At 39.9% G+C, this 15,735-nt stretch overlaps 2 protein-coding genes across 2 annotated transcripts; one reads left to right on the top strand and one right to left on the bottom strand.

Annotated features, from left to right (window-relative positions):
* Positions 1–2,631: 2,631 nt before the first annotated feature.
* Positions 2,632–7,818, bottom strand: LOC111258692 (mitochondrial ubiquitin ligase activator of nfkb 1). Its single transcript, XM_022830162.2, has 5 exons — positions 7,212–7,818; positions 5,341–5,552; positions 4,819–5,033; positions 4,280–4,516; positions 2,632–3,699 (listed from the first exon to the last, which is right to left on the bottom strand). Exons 1-5 carry the CDS (start codon positions 7,341–7,343, stop codon positions 3,410–3,412), a joined length of 1,086 nt encoding a protein of 361 aa, XP_022685897.1. The 5' UTR covers positions 7,344–7,818; the 3' UTR covers positions 2,632–3,409.
* A 180-nt stretch (positions 7,819–7,998) lies between these two features.
* Positions 7,999–14,771, top strand: bbc (choline/ethanolaminephosphotransferase 1 bbc). The gene has a single exon (XM_022830151.2). It carries the CDS (start codon positions 9,438–9,440, stop codon positions 10,611–10,613), a length of 1,176 nt encoding a protein of 391 aa, XP_022685886.1. The 5' UTR covers positions 7,999–9,437; the 3' UTR covers positions 10,614–14,771.
* The last annotated feature ends 964 nt before the right edge of the window (positions 14,772–15,735 follow it).

Below are 15,735 nucleotides of genomic sequence, written 5' to 3'. Positions count from 1 at the left end.
TGTGATCATTTCCTCAATAACATTTAAATACGTCCACTGACACAGGTAGCGGAATATGATTCATTTATTAATATTAACAGGGTAGCAGCACCTTTGCAGTTTAGGCATCGTTTGGCTATAACTCATTATGCCATAAGTTAAGCGAACCATTAGTGTCTATCGCTTGTCAAGAAACCCTGCCTCGATAAACAGCGTGAAATCGAAGATTTGATGTAAGACTCGGTAATAATGGTTAAATCAGTGGCACTGGGCCGAACCATCTAATTATTATAATTAGTGTGAATAGTATTAACGTTTAACTGTACTTTTTTTGTGAGGATAGCGACTAATAATAGCGAGATATAATTCAATTTAAAATATATACAAGAACACTGTTAATCATCGGTGCTTATATTGTTATATGTGATTCATCGTAAAGTACTTTCGCATTGGCTCCCCCCCCCCCCCCAGCTTTAGCATTGATTCATAATGAAACTTACTGATCAGCAACGTAGTTGACAACGCCTTTGTTCACTCAAACTCCGGCCATCTTCAAGGCAATCATTACTCCCAGCTACACCAAAAGGTATTTAAAATCCCATGTTCCGTATAAATATAAAAATCTGTTGTTCGATATAGTACCAATACTATCGAAAGCACTGTAATCACGTTAAAATTTGTAAAAAACATGGTTAACATCGTTTTCTGGCCGCAATGAAAAACACGGTGCGAAACAGAGCAAAGCCGATAGATGACAGAGGAACGACACGACACAATAGCGTCTGTGTCAGTAGCTTTTTCATGACCCCAACGCAACGAATTGAGTTGGTCACTGCGGCTCCTCTTTCAAGCCACTGTTTCTACTGCTACGAAAATGAAGTGCTCTGTCAAACATAGGCTCTGGTAAATAGCTTTAATCAGAGGACATATTCTAGACGTGTGACGTTTAACGGAAACCTCAAGACTGGTGTGAGATTTTATTTAACAAGTTATGATTTCAGATTATTTGTAGTAACCCCGGTGGTTTAATATGAACTGAAGTTGTATGTTACTTAGTTGTTTCATTGTCATATCTGTCTAATCCATACCTTAAAAGAGGAAATCTTGAAACCGTTATCAAATTTACTAGATATCAAGTTTGAGTTGAATGCCAATTGGTCTATCAAAGCATAAGGCTAAACGATTCAACTAAACGTATTCAAAACAGCCTCTTAAAGTGCATTTTTTGGCGGTAGATTTTTAAACAACAATTTTTAAGTTCTTAAGGGGTTATCTAAGAACGGAGGGAACGAGAAAGACAGACGAAATTTTATTCAATAAAAAACATAAAACGAATGAGGTGTAAATCCCAAGCGTCATTTATCTTCAGTGTGAACACTGCTTGTGATGGCACAGATGTTCGGAAAAGCGCGGGGAATTTTCAAGGTACTCAAACCAAGTACATAATATTTACGGGTAAACGTCCTGTAGGCAGCACATCTAAGCCTAATTTCTGCCAGTTCAACGGCAAAGTTGTTACAGTAACTTATCTGTTGACGCTGATGACCTAACAGAGAAAAACGGCAATATCTAGCCATTCTTTTTTTTTTTTTTTTTTCTATAAAGCCATTTTTTATAACGTACTAGTATGTATAAGTTTTGTCAACTTGTTGAGAAGCAATCTTGTCCGATGTGCACGCAACGACCTTCACCATTTGGTAAATTTTTACAATGGTGACTATTTTTCTTGTCGTTCCTATGACGACAAGCAGTAACGTGCTTAGCTACACACCTGTTGGTCTAGGCTTAAATCCGTTTCATGCTGAAAAATCGTTTCTTCCTGACGAATTAAATAACGAATTTTAAAACAATAAAAACTAAAACAATAATTTCAATTTTTACAATCATTATTAATCATGTAGCAATAAGTGTAGGAAATGTTCTATAAGGAATAATATTTTCCGTATCTAGCTAGAGAGGACAAACTTTAAACAGCTGTTTTTTGTGTGATGTAATATATGATGACAATATATATATTTGTCATTTACAGATTACAATATTTCCCATAAATATTTTGACATTATTGGGTAAACTGAGATAACTAGAGAACTAAAAAGGTAAAACAACTTTACTAGATTTTTACCCTAACTGATCATTGTATTTATTGCCTTAGAAGTAACTACCTTATATGTATAGATGATGTATTCTACTTCATACAGACTAGCCACATTTACTCCATTATGGTTCTATGAGTTGCGGAGCAAAGCCTCAATATGAACCATTTTTCCTTCAAACCTTAAATTTCATAAAAGATAATCTCTGAATGTTTGTTTTTTTTCTAAGGAAAAAAAATTCATCCTTTAACTTTAACAATCCTTTAACATCCCTAAAACTCTCGATGCAAAATCAAAGTCATGATTTTTAGCCAATTATGAAGGTTCCGATGTCTTCCTTAATTCCCCAAATTACCAGTCAATTCAAAACGGCGATTAACTGATCCACTGAAAAGCCCCTAACTGTTTGCGTTTGATCTATATCTATCTAAAATAATCCCGCTGTTTACCTCAGAAAGTGTTAGCTTGATTCTTTTAAATTTCATCTTTAAATGAAATCTCACAGGGATCAACCAGGTAACCATAACCATTACTGCTGTTGAAGTCTATACACAAGCACTTCAATATAGTCCCGAGAAAAAGGTTGTCACCGAAGCAACTTTATTTAAAATCACATGCATTCATTTCAGTGTACCAAAAAACTTACTTCGCTGAGCGTATCCAATTATGTTGTTGATCTGTCCACTGCTAATTGTATTGATCCGAGCAGCAATGACAGATTCGTCGGGGCACAACAGGTTTCCATATATAACCACACTTGCAGCTCTCGTATATGAGCAAAATAGGCTCTCATAGTTTTACTTTGGAGAAAAACCAAGCAACTACATATCAATAATAGTCTACATCTACATGTATCATACAGTCGGTTTGTTGGATCCAACCAGTAATTGTCAAATTGAAAGCAGCTACTCACCATACAACTTTCACAGTTATAAAAACTGTGAAAAAACCTTCTGAAAAAATTCTCCCCAATTATATGTGATACTACTCTAAGCCATTAGTCTTTCCTTGGCTTTTTCCTATTGTTCGGCAAGCTCGTCACCGTACCAACTTTCTACTAACATATTAATTTCATTTTAATATTTGCAAACTAGCCATAGAATAATCTCTGCAATCGTCTTTACTTTTCCTTTCTACTCCCGCCCTACTTTACCTATACATGGGACTAATAATATCAAGTCAGTAGCTGGTCTACAAAGTAATACAATAACACTGTAGAATTTCAAGTTCAACTGACTGTTTTATCGTGGCAGGCAACCTTCCTGGACGAGCTAAAACCCTATGGCGTTCCCCGTTAAACTGTGGCAGCCCATCTTTTCGGCGTCAATTACCTCTTCCTAAGGCAAATAAGCTGCGACTTGCCGAACTACCCTACAGCGGCAAATCGGACATATGTTGTCCGTTATCTGTTCACAGCAATCCGTGCAGAGGCAAAGATGTCCGCACTCGAGAAGCAGCACCTCTACAGCGTTCGTCAGACAGACGACACACTGCGGAGTTCCACTTAGAGAGCCAACAGCATCAGCTTCTCTCGCCTCCTTTCGGCGTTTCCGGCGAAGCTCGTCCCGACGCATAAAATCCGTGCGATGCTGTCGTTGGCGCCGATAATTTGTATAGATGCGGTACGCTGAAAGCCAACAGCGATACATGCTAAATTGAAACGTGTGTCGCGAACTTACGCATAGTTTATCAAAAAAAGTATTTGAGCCGATAGACATGAGCATACAGGAAATTATATATGGAGTTCATAACGTCAAATAGCTACTCTATTTTTACATGATTTTAGTAAGTTTTTTTTCCGTGTCGTCGGCTTATTCGAATGTTGGTTCATTTGAATGGATTGGCACAAAGTACGTAGATTTTATTTTTTACTGAATGTTAAACATGTAAGTGAGAATACACTTTTTCGATTGGACAAACCTAACCATTTTGTCGGTAAGCATATGCATAATATAAATCCGACCAACGAAGCGCTTCTCAAAAACTGTTCTCAACTCAACTCAAAAAATCCATTAGTTTAGATGGCTTAACTGTCTCTAATCAGCTTAATAGTACGATCTTTAATGGAAGGGTACATTCTAAACTAGTTAGCACAACCTTTCATTTAGTTTCGTTTTTTCTTCCGCAATGTGTCTCGCAGAAACGCTCAAGAGCTATAGCCTACTACAAACAAACCATATTGAATTTAACATCCAGTAAAAACTTACCCATATAGCTTGCTAGCGCTGTGCACGTCATCCCAAAAAAGAAAGCTCCTAACCCTACCCAGCGACACTCTTTGCGGAGCTGTTCTATTAGCTTCGAATGTGTTTCCGTCGTAAGAATCAACTGGGTACCATCTTTAGGTACCACTAGCGATACGGAACCAGTTTCGTCTCTGACTAACGTACCGAAGCCTGTCAAAATGGTATTTTCAGGGAGAAGATATTCCTGTTCTTGGATTCCTAGATTCAACACAAGCAAACGTACAGATATAATGCAATGGTCAATACGTAAAGAGGGACAAAAAATTTTAAAAAAAAAAAGAAAAATTAAGATCGCTATCGTAACTGCACTAAAGTTGTTAGCCTCGAAGTTATCATTATGCCACCTCCGAGAGAATCACTTTATTTTAATGCGAGGCAGCGGTACGCCATTAGATGCACACTTGTACATGCGTAGTTCGTACCAGCATAGGCCTTGAGATTCCAGACCAAACTGCACAAGCAATGCTTCTGGGTTCTTACTAGATCAAGAGGTCGCTTACCCTGTGGTTGTTCACCTTCGAGCCAACCGAAAAAGGATTTTTCGAATCCATCCTTATTTGGCGTGAACTTATCATACACCGCTTTCAGAGGGATCGAAGCACTTTCCAAGGGGTTAGGCACTTCAACACGCGCTCGAGGGTTAGCTGTCGCCAGTGACGTTAATACAAACTGCGTAGTGTCTACGCGGTCCTGAATCACGCGCTCCTGGTGCGTCCTGCAGTTGAATGGACAAACGTAATTAAATACTTGAAGCTCTGAAGGCAAATGGCAGTCGTTACTATACTAGAAATGTACTTAGATCTCGGACAGCCAGGACGGATCTTTAGATGTAATATGACGCACTATTTATGTTCTTAATATATTTTCCCTCACAAAAGTTTTAGTGTCTATTGAAGATTTTTTTAAAAGTTTCTTAGTTAGTTATTAAACATTACGATCTACTCGTTCGGTTGACAGATACTACCGTTACTCCCTAGGTGCATAATCCTATGCAGCGTTGAAATGGGGGTGTCTGTTCATACCAAAATCGCGAAATGGGATTCCATTTCATCTTATGTTCGATGACCATTAGCCGTTGAATAACGCCTTTTTGCCCTTGAGCAAATTTAGACTCTAGGGGCTTCTGAGTTGCTTTGACTGTTCCCCGAACGACGGCGTGTACGCAGGTGCCATTGGGATAGTCCTCCCGCAGGATAGTGTCTAAGTGTTCGCTAATCTCTAGCTGGCGAGCTGTCTAAAATAACACAAACAGATTTTCGTTGATGACGGAGCCACTCATAAACGTTCACTGATCACATATACAAAAAGCGCGGCTGATGAAGGCAACCTAGTACCTACACTAAACGTGTGTGTATTTCCCTTATGTTTGAAGTCCCAGCCCACCAATTTCGACTGCTGGCCATCCTCTCTCCTCAATCCTCATCTGCATGCTGTATGTAGTAGGCTTTTGGAATCTTCTGTCGATTCTCGTTTTTTGTTTTCTTTTTCTAAAAATGGGCTCAACATGTAATCGGAATAAGGTTTTAAATATAAGCGGTATCGGTGTAAGAAAGTGCACTTACGATGCCTGCTTTACTTAGCGTTTCGTCTAAACCAAAATACGAAATTTTCTGCTCAGCAAAGACGACTTAGTTTAAAAAGCTTAACTGGTGATTTCATTCTCGATGCAAGCGATCTACACGACAATATTTACACCCAGTTCTCTACAAAATGCACACCGCCCGTCCACGGCGTAATTAACCAAATAAACAAAAATCTTCCCTTGTGTTAGTCTATGATTCAGTGTCATTGGAAATCTTTTTTATAACTGCACCAGATGCGGGTCAGTTCAGGCAGAACTGATTATAAGGTTTAAAAGGCACTCAATCTAACTTTAACGTTGTACTTTTTATTATCCAGTACAGGTGCGAACTTTAGAAATGAAAAAGTTTCTGTGTATATTTAGCCTTAAAAAAATAGTTTTTTTTAACACATGATGATTGTATTTCTCGTTACCTTTTAACTAAAGATACGTTTGTATTGTGTAATATTGTTTTGTGAGTTGTCAACACAAACAGCTCGGTGACTTGGTTTAGGAATAATACAATCCAGGAAATATTCCCTTCGACACATTACTGTGGAAGGTGTTTTTTGTCTTAGTCCGTGTCGATGTCGGCGACTCTCCTAACTCTTCTTAAATATCTACAGCGAACGATTTTGAAATACATATTGAGCACCTACCATATCGATAGATTATATTTATAATTAATCATAGACATATTTGGGCTTTCATCATCAAAAGATAAGCCGACTTAAATCAACATTGCGACCAAGTCACTAGACCGCACGATTTCGACATACAAGTATTATAAGGCCAATCTGTTAGCTGTTTAGTTTAAATAAATTCCTTTTTAAGTTACATTTTCCAAATGCTGCAGATGTGCCACCCTAAACAATCATAACCTGTCCCATTCATAATTTAGAAAACCCGGATTATTCCAGGCAGAAATCTCCAATATTCAATAGAGATATCAAATTGATTATTTAAAAGAACGTCAAATTGTTGCGATTAAAATCAGCCGATCACACATAAAAGCACGTGATCAACGTCTGCGATAATCACGATGTTATCGTGCAGTGGACAATAGCCCAGAAAGTCTTCACTAAGAGACTTCATGACGTTAGCACACTTAAATATAAAATGTTTTATGCGATTCCCCTATTTAATTTACATTTTACTTTCCTTTTTACATAGGACATTTACTTTGTGAATATTTTTGTAACAATTTTACATTTTAACACGCCTGCAATGTGCCAAGACGCATTCGACCAGCTGTTCCAATGTTATCGTAAGTAGGCGAATCATTTGATTTGCCTATACAAATACGTAGCTTATACGAGCATGGCTACATACCTTCACTGCTTCATAATTATGGTATTTGCTGTTGTACACCCGATGCAATATGCCCAATGTAGCCGCGTTAACTACAAAACAGACGGTATCGGCGGTCATGAAATTTTCAGCTATGTCCCACCATATTCCCATTTTGTATGATCTGCCAAGAAGGCGCTCTTCGACTCAGTTGGTGCCGTTCTCGATGTTGTTGTTATCAGATGAGCGTGGGGGCATCCACGACGCAGCAAATTTAATAGCATCCAAGACTGCGTGCTCCTTTGTCGTGAGCACACGCGCACTACGATCCAGGTCCACTGCGCACAGCCGACGGAGTTGATGCAGCAACACTAGCCAGTAACCTGCAATTGATGAGCTACTTTCTATTCTGATAATATAATGTTAGCCATCAGAATTGGTTTCAGTTTACGATCTGGATGACACCGAAAGGTGAAAAGCCGCAAGCAAACCAGCACACACAATCACGCATATAGAAACGGTCCGCCGAGTTCGTCTCCACGTGCACCTGGACGCAGCGTCTTGCCCTTGATATATTTTATAGGTTTAGAGTAGGAGAGGACGTTAAGTATCAACAAAACAGCATAACACACCATAGAGTAAATTCAACAGCAGTGGCCATTGAAGCGACTAGGAGAAATCGAACGTCGCTTAGCGCTTCTGTCACAGGGACCACCACCGTAACACAACACTGCGGCAGCGGCAGCGTCAGCGGCGCCACGATAGAACAATCAGAGCACGACTTCATGTTTACAAATATACGACAGTCAGCTACTAATTCGCGTAGCTTTTGTTCTATTTAACTGTATTCACTTCTTCGAAGTGAATACAATTAAGCAGAATAACAGCTTCTACATTCAACGATGAAATCGAACAGATTCGCGTGGGATGATTTGAAAGTTAGCTTGCTCGGCCAGTCACACAAATACGCTACGGGATAAAAGCATAACAGCCATATCAATATATGTGAGTGATTGTAAACAAGTTATAGGTGCATATCGTGTAAAATAATACATAAGTTCGAGACCAATTACTCTTAGTTTCTTTTACTTAGTTTATCACATAGCTACCCGATGTAGCCCATTGACATGCACTTTATTAATTCATTCACTAAAAATGCGTGCTCTTTCTTGCTTTTCTTTCGTTACTCTTCTGTCGACGATACCTTGGCGCTGCAAAATTTAAACGCCCCTCTCTCACTATCCAAGGCTGGTAATCGCAGCTCAGCGGCGCGCGTCAGGTCTGCGTTTAGTATCTGTCGAGTTGTGCCGTCCGGTCGTTGCTGTTGCCCTGTTTCGTGCAATTCGTCCTCGGTTAATGCGAATAGGAGCACTGCAGAACATTAACAACGGCAGGGCTTGTCTGCCCGCTGCTCTAGTCTGAACTGTCTTCTGCGTTCTTCCGCCCTCGCCGCCGCCATCATCGTGTATCTTCGTGGCTGGAGCTATTGCGGATAGTGCTGTGTGTATATAAGTACTCTATCTTTCCGTGTCTGAAAGGTGACAACAACAGTTGGGGGAGGGTAGTTCTATCAGCAGCCCTGTTTCTACCGCTAGTCCAAGGCCTGTAAACAACCTTTTCGGCAACCACGACCGTTACTGCTGGAGAGTTGTACGTGAGTGTTGATTTAGATATTTTGCTGTGTGAACTCTGTGGTGAGCTAGTGGAGTTCGCCTTGTCAGTAGGACACACACTTTAGGGGTAGTTGATAGAAAAAGTCACAGCGTCAGCTGCAAACAGCATTTACGACAGGCCTGTGTGCTCTCCTTCTAAGCTGTAACTACGGAAAAACAGGAGTACAAAAAGTATTCGAAAGGCCAAAAAACGACAAGGGACGGATATACAGACAGCAAAGGCCGCTGTCTGCGACACGAACGGAGCGGAAAACGTCACTGGTACGTTGACTCTTTCACAGCTAACAGCAACGACAGGAACGGCAAGTACCGCTGACGGAGCCGAACTGCGGTAGACGAACGCAGTTTGGGTCGAAACAAAATTACGTGCAGCTATCTGCCTATCTGGTTAATAACTCTACTCGTCCCGGTGATAACAACAGACAACTGAAAAGCAACTACTGAACAGTGGTGTGTGTGAGGCAAATCTATGTGCGCAACTGGAGTACACGGCAAGTGTGATACGAAGCCCTGAATTTCAGCAGTAAAAACAGCGGATCGCAACGTGTATTTCGGTGTCTCCGACGGTGCCGATGGCTCTAGTCCAAATTCGACCATGTTGAATTGGATCAGCTATGAGAAGGTCCTTGAGCCGTCGCAACTGCGGCGGCTCGCACAACACAAGTACAACTGCGAGGGACGGTCTCTACTGGAACCGCTCTTTCAGCCGTTCTGGAATGCTGTCACAGCTCGACTGCCGTTATGGTTGGCGCCGAATCTGATGACAATGTTAGGATTAATTGTTAATGTTCTGACGACGCTACTTCTTGTATGGTACAGCCCTGACGGTAAAAGTCCAGTGCCGTCGTGGTGTCTTGTCCTTTCAGCACTGGGTTTATTTATATATCAGACGCTAGACGCCTGTGACGGCAAACAGGCCCGTCGTACCAACTCAAGTTCGCCCTTGGGTGAACTCTTCGACCATGGTTGCGATTCCGTGTCAACTGTATTTGTTTCAATCGGGTCCTGCATTACGATGGGCTATGGTAACATTCCCGATTATATGTTTCTACAAAGCTTTATTGCCATTTCGCTTTTTTACTGCGCCCACTGGCAGACGTTTGTGTCCGGGGCGCTGAATGTGGGCGCCTTTGACGTTACTGAAGTTCAGTGTATTGTCATTGTTATCTATCTGTTGACGGCTTTTTTCGGTCCACAAATGTGGGCAATCGAGCTACCGTTGATACATACGGAATTGCGGTTCGTGCCGTTTTATGTGGGCTTGCTGTGCGCGGTATACGTGTTTGTCCGGCAATTCCGCGTCATTCTATGGGGAGGCGCGGGGAAAAATGGCTCCTCCGTGGCAGGCACGTCAGTATTATCTCCAAGCATACCTTATGGATTGGTGATAGTACCAGCGTACTGCATTTTCAAAAAAAGCGAATCTCATATTTTCGAGTACAATCCCACTCTGTACATCATCGCGTTTGGTATTGTTGCCGCCAAAGTTACTTGCCGCTTAATTGTGGCACAAATGTCTAAAAGCAAGATGAAGTACACAGACTACGCACTCTTCGGCCCAGTATGCTTGTTCCTTAATCAATACTTTAGCGAATTTTTGCCGGAAGTTTACGTTCTCTACTTTTGCACATTGATCGCTTGCGTCGACATGGTCGCATATAGTCATCAAGTCTGTCGCGAACTCTGTCAGCACCTAAAGATTGAGCTGTTCCGAATAAAGCCAGTGTCTGGTGGTGAAAAACGCATGACCCGCAGCGCCGCCCAAAGATGATGTAATAGGACCCGGCCGTTCTGACGTGAGATGCCATCTCGCAAATGCTCGCCGCTTCATCTCACAACAGCAGGGGGAACAATCACAAGAACAGTAAGCATCGCTACAGCAGTCACATCAACAGTGAAGTCAGCAGCAACATGCATTCTTCAGTCCGTTCGGATTATATCGAGCGTACGGCTTTAGTGTAAAGGACACATTAATTGGGCTGGTAAAGTGCCCATCCATTGAACGACAACGGCAAGCGTGCACTGCGACAATGCATGTTTTCGCAGTTGCAGTCTTCAAACAGCAAGCTCCCGTAAACTAAATGAAGTGACACTCATTTATATCAGTCATTTCTTATTTGCGTCGGCGCCTCGTCTAGTTATCGTAGCCACCTCCCGAACATGTTGACAACTGCAATCGACCGGAGCTCCCCACACTTTGTGATCGCAATACACGAATGTGTGAGAAAGAAAGTTTATGCGCATATATATATATATATATAATGACTGTATAACAGATCGGATGCTTAAAATTCCCATAGCGTTTTGTATGTTTGTCATAGAAATAACGTGATCAACATAAACGATCTTCTTCCTCATCAGCAGCAACACAGAAAAGCATACTGTCCGCCGTGTAGTTAGTTTTTAATCAGTTGCAATGGATCAATTTGTGAGGAAAGCAAGATCATTATTTTCGAGGTGTTCAGTATTGAGCCACATAAAATTATCCTGCTGTTTCATTACCATATTAGGGACCTTGCAGTAAATTTTGATGCGTGAACAAAAAGCTGCAGAAAATGGTAATTCTTTCTATAAGTAAATTCTCTTAAACGGTAAGTTGCGTGTCCATTCAAACCTTGGTCACCTCTATAAAAATATACAAATAATGAAAGCTTCGAAAATGACAAGCTCAAAAGCGTCTAAGTCACTAATCTTGTGACATAAACATGTCGATTAAGGCCCAATAACTCTAGAGTAAATCTTAGCACAAACGGCAGTACCTTTCCGAAGACTAAATGTTCGTCAAACGTTCAGTTAAAATAACTGATATGTCAATTTAAAATGAAGCCGTCATCGTTTTAAGCCTGTACACACAATCAATCCTTACGTAGAGTTATGTTATTAATAACAAGAGGGGAAGATTAGCTAATGATGGATTTTTTTTGTATTCTGACTTGTTATTGTAATTATGTGCTTGTCTCTCCGTCCGTTGAAGGAAGGTAGTATTGCAAGGATCATAGTTAGCATGGTCTCACATAGCTGAAACGAGTGCTCCAGCATGTTTGACTTCTATAATCTACACGGTTCTTAAACAAAGCACCATGTCTGTAGGTGTTCGTATCAAAGCACGATTATGTGCGCCAGTAGAAAACTTTGTTATTACCGCTACTCCTATTACTGTTTGGAGTTGTTTACAATCTTTTGCTAGTTGTTTAGCAACCATCCATAAGCACTGTATTTGCACTGAAGCACCTGCTCCCAGCATACTGAGCTAATCAAGGCTTCCAAATTGCTGTTTACTGTGGAATAGTTTCTCTAAAGAAACTTTCCAGTTAAGTGTTTAGAATGTGACACCTATATAAACAGCGCGCCTCTTTAGTTGTTTGGGGCGCGGCTGACTCATGCTGTATGCGTCCATACTGATGGTTGTTTAATACCGTGATAGCCAATAGCCTAGGTGCCACTTCCTAGATTCTAAACCATTTACTGCTAAATTTGTCATATTCAGCATACCTTTTTCCGTCGTCTCACTATGTCGCCGATCTAATATGATTTTCAAATCACAAAACTACCACAATTAATTTTCGAAAATAAGTCTACTTCTTATATAATAAGTCAGATGTATGTGGAGGCCAAAGATATGGTACGATTTTTTCTTGCTATTTGTTGAAGCAATAGTTGCGTCGGAGATTATCGGCTAAAATGAAAATAGCTTACAACGTGCATTCAAAAATTATCTAGTAGAGCATAATATCATACGGTTAGTAGGGTAACACAGATATAGTGATGCAACGTGGACACATACAAATAGAAATAAACTACTATAAAGAAATAAACTAAAAATTATGTTGTGCTATGGGTATCCACTAAGCCATTATTGTATGTCGACCTAATTTTAATGAACATCTTAGGGCAGCAATGCGCACTCCCCTTTAGGTTTTTCTAAAATGTCAATTTCAGTGGGAGCGGAAGCTAGGAATAGGTGGGCTAAACCAACCAAATGGGGTAGAAATCGTTCTTGTGGCATCCGGCCCAATTATTGAGCGAACGGTTGGTCATGCTCCTATATGAAAACCTTCCAATATGAACTTTAGTCTGATCACGATGTTTACATTCATTAGTTCGGCAAATTCCACCGGCGGCACCACATCGAGCTCAGTCCGTGCGTATATACTGCCGGCAACGGATGTGTCGTGAACGAATATACGAGCTGATTGAGTGGTTCCACGTAGTTTTCTTCTATTATAACCTTGTTAACCTTTATGTGACTTCCTACTACATAACCATCTCTAAACAGTCAGCAACATTAAGCAACAGAAGTATCGCGGCTTTGAGCGAATCAAGCGGCTGAATCTTTCGATTGTCTTTAACATCGATATCTCAAACACGTCATAACGTATACTCAAATGTAGTGAGAATTACGTAATTAAGATAATGAACAACGAAGTCCCAGTAATACAGTTAATGTTTTCTGTAGGTCTATCTACAGAGTATAATTACAGTCTAGAGTGTAAAAGTACAAATTGATGAAGTGTTGACGTTAATAAAGCATATTAGACAATGCTCCGAAAATAACCCCCTTCTATGATTTAGCCGTCATTCACTTCTTAAGCGCGGTCAGTTGCAACCGGAATTGCGCAAGACCAGTGAACGAACTGATCGAGGAGAGAAGTAATGTGCCTAGACCCTAATAATCGCCCCATAATCGCTAGATGACAGCGACGTACAGGTGCAGCCAAACAGGCATAAGGTCTAAAACACTAAGAGAACAAAAAAAGGTTTCATGAAGGAGGAGACTAAGAAGTGACATGCGCAAACTACTGTATCATTGTATCTATATATATCCAAGTTTGAGGCAAGGAAGCATGCAGATCTAAGGTGAGATCACATAGATCTACGATTTATGTATATTTTGGTCTTTGAGCAAATAAAACGACGCAGCACTCTAACGTAAAACGCCAGTGGAAATGATAAAATATATCAGCATTGATAATGATAGGGTCATGTGTGTAGATAGTACTACAATTATATTATAAATATGATAATTATGACGGCGGTGACGTTTTATTAAAATAACTATTAGTACGTATTTGTGCAACATCGGTTACCTAAAAAATTCTGAATTGATTCGATTACTATCACTACCATGAAGGCTCTATTTTTTTTTTATTACAATATTAGTATCGGCGGTGCAGAGAAGCGAGTGTATTTACAATACGAGCTGGTGAGGGTAAACGTTAGTACCAAATGGGTCGATTAATAAAGCATGTAGTATAATAGCTACAAACACAGGGACACGGATACGCACATAGACGAATGCCCTTGTCGACACTCGAATATTCGACTCAACGAAATCCACGACTAATATATGTATATATATATATGTAGTAGTATTGATAATGACTAACCAAAGTGAATGATATTGAATTCGTCTGATTTACCTGTCAGTCAATACAGACACGTCCAGAATACTGATTAAACAAGAAACATACACACGAAACCAAAGTCATTTGAGTTGTGTACTATGCAATACGGCAAGCCGTGAGGTAAACGGTGAGTGATGTATATGTATCAGAGCAATGTGAAATGCTACGTGATATGCTGTCATTGAATGAACACAGAATGCGAATGAGGTACGATTGGATGGCGCCAGAGAAAAGTTTTTTAGATCGGAGTATCTATACCCTCTTGGTTTTTTTTGAGTAAAATGGGTGAGCTCGAAAAAATGATGGCCTGCCAGGATCTTCTGCTTCGATGGACGCCACACACAACTTGATCGCATTCGACATTGGACTCAATGAAGAAGGATTGATCAAAGGCAGATAAATAGTAGCTAATCCAAAGGAAAAATAACGTTCGATCGAGTATAATATTAAATACCACCGGTGAATGAGAATATGAAGAAATGTAATAGTGAATAAAAATGTTTATAAGAATCATTTTACTATAATTTTGGTGTTTTTTATTTTTATTTACTTCTGTTATTTATTATGGTCGCGTTTTCACGTTGTTTGCTCTTGCACATGCTAATTAATTTTAATTCTTAAAAGATCACCTCATCAAAACATTTCTCACCCGAAAGTCCGGTCGAAATTACTAAGTCGTGTATTTTACACATTATGTTTTTTGCGGTTCATACTTCCTCAACGGCTGTAATGTTTGTAGAGGAAGCATCTTCATATCTAGCATATCAACGTCAAGGTCAGCATTTAATGCTATTAAGCTATTTTATTTTAAAGAAAGCTTTAGCCCCAGGGAAATTTAAATGGCAGATACGCTTAGGTAGTAAATTGAAAACGTTTCTCTCTCTGCTTATCCTTACGTTTTTCTTTTTGTTGCAGATAAAAATCAGTAGATGGCGGTTATGAAAAAAATCGACTAGGCATTCCAACAACATCAAAAGCGCAATTTTTCCATAGTTGCGATTAGCTTACTATTTGCTTGCGTGAGATGTTCGACTACCCAAGGCTACAAAGCTGTTTAGTTTATAAAACCTACTAAGAAATTTCAGCATTCGAATATATTATTTGAATTATTTTTTATTTCTTGAAAGAGCTTCTGGAAATCTTATATAAGCTAATTTTATTGCTAGTGATCTGTCTTTTACCTTAGATATCTGTGTATAGATAACCCCGCTTTATTTTGAAGCCAATTTTGAACTGCAACAATAAAAATCGCATCACCGTGGAAAAATCACCGTTGTTTTTAGTATGTTATTTTGTCAGTCTCAAAGTTGTCATAGCTTTCATTCTAACCGGTACCCTAGGGTCTTACCCAATAAGCTTACATTGTGCGGTTGGTAGCGTCGCCAACAGCGACCAAGAATGGTAGTGCCGAACTTCTGTGCTGTCCTACCCATTAATTGACTGCCATCTAACAGTCGTTCTCTCTTCTTCATCTAAAGTTGCGTGTAT

The sequence above is a fragment of the Varroa jacobsoni genome, unplaced genomic scaffold, assembly GCF_002532875.2.
Source record: "Varroa jacobsoni isolate VJ856 unplaced genomic scaffold, vjacob_1.0 scaffold_23, whole genome shotgun sequence".
Lineage (NCBI taxonomy): Eukaryota > Metazoa > Arthropoda > Arachnida > Mesostigmata > Varroidae > Varroa > Varroa jacobsoni.
The sequence above is the reverse complement of the archived record's forward strand: the minus strand, read 5'-3'. Positions and strand labels throughout refer to the sequence as shown.

Bases quoted from the DNA above. Each gene is read 5' to 3' on its own strand.
- LOC111258692 (XM_022830162.2), bottom strand. From the start codon at position 7,343: ATGGGAATATGGTGGGACATAGCTGAAAATTTCATGACCGCCGATACC. The intron at 5,034-5,340 runs GTATGAACAGAC...ATTCAACTGCAG, and splicing joins AATCCCATTTCGCGATTTTG to GACGCACCAGGAGCGCGTGA. The intron at 3,700-4,279 runs GTAAGTTTTTAC...GTTGGCTTTCAG, and splicing joins AGCGCTAGCAAGCTATATGG to CGTACCGCATCTATACAAAT.
- bbc (XM_022830151.2), top strand. From the start codon at position 9,438: ATGTTGAATTGGATCAGCTATGAGAAGGTCCTTGAGCCGTCGCAACTG.